General features: G+C 45.7%; 1 protein-coding gene across 1 annotated transcript in view; it reads left to right on the top strand.

Annotated features, from left to right (window-relative positions):
* The first annotated feature begins 985 nt into the window (after positions 1–985).
* Positions 986–6,000, top strand: part of LOC140722145 (zinc-binding protein A33-like) — a 64,301-nt gene continuing 59,286 nt past the window's right edge. Inside the window, exons 1-5 of the mRNA XM_073036937.1 lie at positions 986–1,180; positions 1,880–1,975; positions 2,385–2,618; positions 4,451–4,473; positions 4,561–4,679. Coding sequence (XP_072893038.1) covers positions 986–1,180; positions 1,880–1,975; positions 2,385–2,618; positions 4,451–4,473; positions 4,561–4,679 — 667 coding nt within the window. The remainder of the gene's footprint in view (positions 1,181–1,879; positions 1,976–2,384; positions 2,619–4,450; positions 4,474–4,560; positions 4,680–6,000) is intronic.

Below are 6,000 nucleotides of genomic sequence, written 5' to 3'. Positions count from 1 at the left end.
CTGGCCTTTCACTGGAGCTGGGACAGACATGGGTAAAGACAGAAAGTTTTTTCAGGACTTCTCCAACCAAAATATTGTTTCCCACCCTGTGACGTGGAATGTCCAGTCCTGTACTTTCCCCTGCAGTCACAGCATCCATCTTGTCACGGCACAATTTTTAAGTTTTAAATAGTTACTTATCCCGTGTTTTACACCCCAGTCTGACTCTCTTTACACCGAGAGAGAAAAAAACTTAAAAAAAAACGAGCTGTTTGAGGAACTGAACGGGTCAGCAGCATCTGAGAGAAATGGCAATCGAGATTTCGGGTTGAGACAATCCAGCGGAAGGATCTCGACATGAAAGTCGATTTTACATTTCTCTCCACAGATGCTGTCTGACCCGCTCAGTCCCTCGAGTTTCTTACTCGAGATTCCAGCATCTGCAGTCTCTTCGGATCGCTTCGGATCGCAGCGATGGGACCTTTGCAGATTCAGCGAATGTTTCTGTCACACTGGATTTTTACGGGACGGGGTTGTTAGCCCGATTCCCAACCCTCCTCCTTTTGCAGCCGGGCTTGGGCAGTCCATGGCCGAGTTTTCATTTCTGTTCCGACCTGCTTAATCTGTTTCTGATCCCTCCCTGATATAGATACCACAATTCCTTCCCACAGACAGCAACATAATGTTCATTTCCCGAGTCAAGTGCGTAGTGGACAATCGCGGTACTGCAGGGGATCAGCAACTCCCCGAAAGTGAAAGCATTCTGAATCGGGAAGTGCTGGGAGTTAACATGGCTTCGAAAGGACCGGCCGAGAGTTTGAGCGAGGAGGCAATTTGTCCCGTCTGCCAGGATTTCTTCATCGATCCGGTTATACTGGAGTGTGGGCACAACTTCTGTCGCTCTTGTATCACACGGTGTTGGGAAAGGGAGAAGAGAAAATCCTGCCCGGAATGTAGAGCGGTGTTTGCTGACCGCACCCTCAGGGTGAATCAGGCCTTAGCAAATATGACACAAAAAGTTCGGAATCTAAACCTGAATCCGAAAGGGAAGGAAATTAAACTTCACTGCGAGGAACATGAGGAAGAACTGAAGCTGTTTTGTGAAACGGACAAGACACTGATCTGTCTGATCTGTAGAGACGCGCAGGAACACAGAGAACACCGCTTCATGCCGATTAAAGAAGCCGTTAAAACCTACAAGGTAAAACTAAAGTTAATTTAATACTTAACACATTTCCTTTGTCCTACATACCATCACACGAGCCTCCATAACCAACACTTCATTCTTTGCAACTTTCACCATCCAACGGGATGCTACCAGCAAACAAATCTCTCCCTCCAACAGTCCAGACCCACCCCTCCCCACAACTCTCCGCTCTCTATACGGATCGCTCCCCGTACTGTATCGCCCTTATCCACTCGCTCCTCCCCACTGATCTCCCTCCTGGCACTGACACCTGCAAGCGGGACAAGTGCTACACCTGACTCCTAACCTCCTCCCTCGTCACCATTCAGGGCCGCAAACAGCCCAGTTCCTCCCGTTTCTTCCATGGTCGATTGTCCTCTCGTATTAGATTCCTTCTTCTCCAGCCCTTTACCTCTTCCACCTGTCCCCTCCCAGCTTCTCACTTCATCACCCTCCCCCACGTTCCCCCTCACGTTGTCTCACCCGTTACCTGTCAGCTGGTTCTCATACCCAACCTTTTTATTCTGGCATCTGTCCCATTCCTTCCCAGTCCTAATGAAGGGTCTCATCCCGGAACACCGGCTGTTTATTTCCCCTGAATAGATGCTGCCTGACTCACTGAGTTCCTCCGGCATTTTGTGTGATAATCGGGTTTGATCACCTGTTTCTTTTGATGCATCTTTGTTTCTATTTCCTTCACGCTCTGACTTCCAGGATCAGCTAAAATCTTCCTTAGACTCTCTCACAAAAAAAAAATCAGACTTCCAGGAAAAGGAGCAGCAACAGAAAGAGAAGATTTCCGGAGTTCTGGTGAGGCTTCCTGAGCGGAATTTCTGATGTTACTGTCGAGTTTTGCTCCATTTAATGCAGAATAGCCGAGTATCGCAGCTCCAGTGACCTGGGTTCGATCCTGACCTCTGCAGCTGTCTGTGTGGAGTTTGCATGCTCTCCCTGTGGCCATGAGAGACACCGACACATCTCAAGGACATGCCGGATGAATGGCTAATTACCGTTAACTCTGTAAAGGTGGGGAGGGTGTGCATGAATCAGATGGGGTTTATGGGTCAATAAGTGAGAATAGGTTTCAGGAAAACGTGAGGGAATGGTGTTGACGGGAATGCACTCAGAAGTAGCATGGACTCCAATAGACCGAACTTAACGACAAAAGGAAACAGAGCACAGCAATGCAGTATATTAATCTTCACCTTTCATTCAACAGGAACAGTCACACAGCCTTCAGACCCACATCACATCCCAGTTTGCTGAACTGCGCCAGATTATCACTGAGAAAGAGCAGAGCTTACTCAGGGATCTCAGGGAAGAAGTGAAGAGGATTCTCAATCCAATGGAGAAGAATCTTCGGGAGATTCAAAAGAATATAAGGATTATTCAGGAGGAAATTTCAAAGTTAAAGGAACAGATGGATCAAAAAGACAGTGTGATATTTCTCAAGGTGAGGGATTACATTTTCAATTTATTTCTGTCAAATTGAACTAAATGAACAGTGGTATATTTGAAATAAACACAGCATAGAGGCCAGTTCTAACAAATCAATTGTCGCTGCTGGCGACCTCACACAAGTTGTTATACTTGCATGATGTGCCCTCCCATCACTCCAATAATGACATTTCAAAATGTCCAAGATACGCTTTCAGTCCTTCATTAGCAAAATACAATCTTGAAGCGATCAAACTTCAGGGTAATTCACTGTAAAGTAAGCTGCAACACAGCGGTCAAGAACAGAATGTCATCCGCCCGTCCCCAGCTCAAAACTGCCCAGAACAAAGTACAGAGACGTAACCTTTTAATTTCGCTTTTACCACGTCCCCACTCACGTGACGAGTTACCATAATAAACACCAGACTGGTTATCGTAATAAATACGTAACACAGAATACAATGCAGACAGAAAACAGACGTGTTGCTCCTACACATAGCATTTACAAATGTCAGTAAACTGTTTCTCACCAGACAATTGATGTAACTATTCAGGATTGTTGTTGTCCCATAATAATAAGATTATTAAGGGATTGGACACGCTGGAGGCAGGAAGCATGTTCCCGCTGATGGGTGAGTCCAGAACTAGAGGCCACAGTTTAAGAATAAGGGGTAGGCCATTTAGAACAGTGATGCGGGAAAACTTTTTCCACCCAGAGAGTGGTGGATATGTGGAATGCTCTGCCCCAGAAGGCAGTGGAGGCCAAGTCCCTGGATGCTATCAAGAGAGAGTTAGATAGAGCTCTTACAGATAGCGGGGTCAAAGGATATGGGGAGAGGGCAGGTACGGGGTACTGATTGTGTATGATCAGCCATGATCACAGTGAATGGCGGTGCTGGCTAGAAGGGTCGAATAGCCTACACCTGCACCTATTGTCTATTGTCCCAAAACTGGACTTCCACAACTTCTGTACATCCCAGGACAGAATGCAAATTTCTCTGAAATTATTTACTCTGACCACAACACAGAGTTGCTGTCTGTGTCCTTAATTCTACATAAAGTATCCTCTAAAACTCCCATTAACACCCAGTTCCAGTCATAGGCTGTGAGTGTGTCTGGTGCGGTGGGTGTGAGGGTCTCTCTGTCAATCGGTGAGAGCAAAGAATGTGACCCACCCATCAGACTTCTCTTCTGTATCCTGTTTCCATCAGATTAGGGAATCTTTCACTGTCTCTTTATTTTTTGGATAAATTTCAAATGGGATTATATCCCTTTCTCCATTAACAGGCCATTAGGTCCATCTTCTATCAGTTTCCATGCTTCACAATCCTCCACCCACCTACTCACCACACCCAGCAACAGTGCCCGAACTCCCTGGTCCCACACGTATTTATCCAGCCTCCCCATTACATTCAGTCTCTGCCGTTCCATTTCAACCACTCCTGTGGCACTGAGTTCCATATCCTCCTCACTAAATTTCTAGTGGAATTTGTTAAAATCCATCTGGAATTACATCTCCCCACAAGTCTCCCCATAAATAGAGGTACTTTCTCCACCTGCACACAATTAAATCCATTACAGATCTTAAACTCCTCCATCCTATCACACTAACGTCATATCTAGATGAAGGTGCAAACCCTATCCTGTTTTCACTGTAAGTTTCATCCTCTCGGTAATGGTCTGACATTCAGAAATTTTCCCTGTAATTTACCCCGTGGTTCTGTATTGTCCGTGTGTGTGAGTGATTGCGGGAGTGGGAATTTTCAAGACCTTGTAATGATTTGGATGAAATTCAGGATATGGACAGTAAGTCCAAGTCTAATCGGATTTGTGTTTTATTTATTTCAGGAGGAAGCTCGTCGGAATAGGAGGTAGGTCAGGCTCTTTACTGAAACCCTGAATGTATTTGTAAAATAGTTCAGAACAGCAATTTATAACCAGCAGTTTAATATTTACAGGATTAATGACAATGTCCAGGAATTGTCAGTGACAGATGAGACCCTACCGGTTGAAAAATTCGATCACCCCTATTTGTTGAAAACAGTGCTGAGAGAAACGCTTGATGCTATTAATCGAGGTAAAACTTACAAAGATTCATTTCTCCTTGTTTATGAAGCTCAATTTAGTTCCAATTTGAGGCAAAGATTGTCTGAAATACTGGGCTGAAGGGGAACTGAAGTTTATTTCACATCAACCCCACTGACTGGGAGGCATCACTGTCACATGGGCAGCTGGAGATGTCAGACCCCTGGACACACCAGCACAGGGTCACAATACAACCAATACACGGGACTGTCAGATGAACCACTGTGTCCTGATACCAGTCAAATGCACTAACACACCAGGACATGAGTTTGGATCTACCAGAGGAACTGGGAATTTAATACTGACGATAATATTTTAGGGAATAAAAGCGGGTATCAGTGTGGTGACCGGGATTGTCAGGAAAATACACAAGTCCTTCATGTGCCCTGAGAGTGCAGACTCTGACTAACACAGGTCTTCCCCCTTCCGGATCAGCATCTCTCACTGTTGTTAGAGGCAGAAGAGGGGAGTGGTCGTGATCGGGGACTGAATCGTCAGGGGATCAGACAGGAGAATCTATTGATGTGAACGGGACACCCGAATGGTATGTTGCCTCCTCGCTGCCAGGGTCAGGGATGCCTCGAATCGTGTCCGCAGCATTTTAGAGAGGGAGGGAAAAGAGCCAGATATCTTGGTAAATTTGTGACAATGACATTGGAAGTAAAAGGAAAGATGTCCTGATAATAGAATTTGGAGAGCTTGGTCGAAAGCTCAGAAGCAGCACCCCCAGGGTTGTAATTTCTGGATTGCTGCCTGTGCCACGTGCTGGTGAGGGTAGAAACAGGATAATTTGACAGATAAACATGGCTGAGAAGATGGTGCTGGGGACAGGGATTCAGGTTCTTGGATCATTGGGATCTCATCTGGTGGAGGAATGACCTGCTCAAAAGGGATGGGTCGCACCTCGACCCGAGGGAGAACAATATTCTCACAGAGAGGTTTGATAGAGCAGTTGGGGAGGGTCTGAACTAATTTGGTGGGGGGGGGGGGTGGAACTGGAGTGAAGGGATAGGACTGATCGTAAAATGCAAAGATAGTCAGACTGTCAGATAGGGTGGACAGATGAGAGGACAAAATTGCAGCCAGAAGGGTGAGTATCAGTGCATTAGGGATGCAGAGTTAAAAAGGGTAGCAGATACAGTACACAAAGTGTTATATCTCAATGCATGGAGTATGAGAAATAAGGTGGATGATCTTGTTGCACTATTACCGATTGTTAGGTATGATGTTCTGGCCATCACTGAATTTTGACTGAAGGATGGTTGTTGTTGGGATCTGAATGTTCAAGATTACACAATGTATCGGAGGAAGGA

The sequence above is a fragment of the Hemitrygon akajei genome, unplaced genomic scaffold, assembly GCF_048418815.1.
Source record: "Hemitrygon akajei unplaced genomic scaffold, sHemAka1.3 Scf000070, whole genome shotgun sequence".
In the NCBI taxonomy this organism is placed as follows: Eukaryota; Metazoa; Chordata; class Chondrichthyes; order Myliobatiformes; family Dasyatidae; genus Hemitrygon; species Hemitrygon akajei.
The sequence above is the reverse complement of the archived record's forward strand: the minus strand, read 5'-3'. Positions and strand labels throughout refer to the sequence as shown.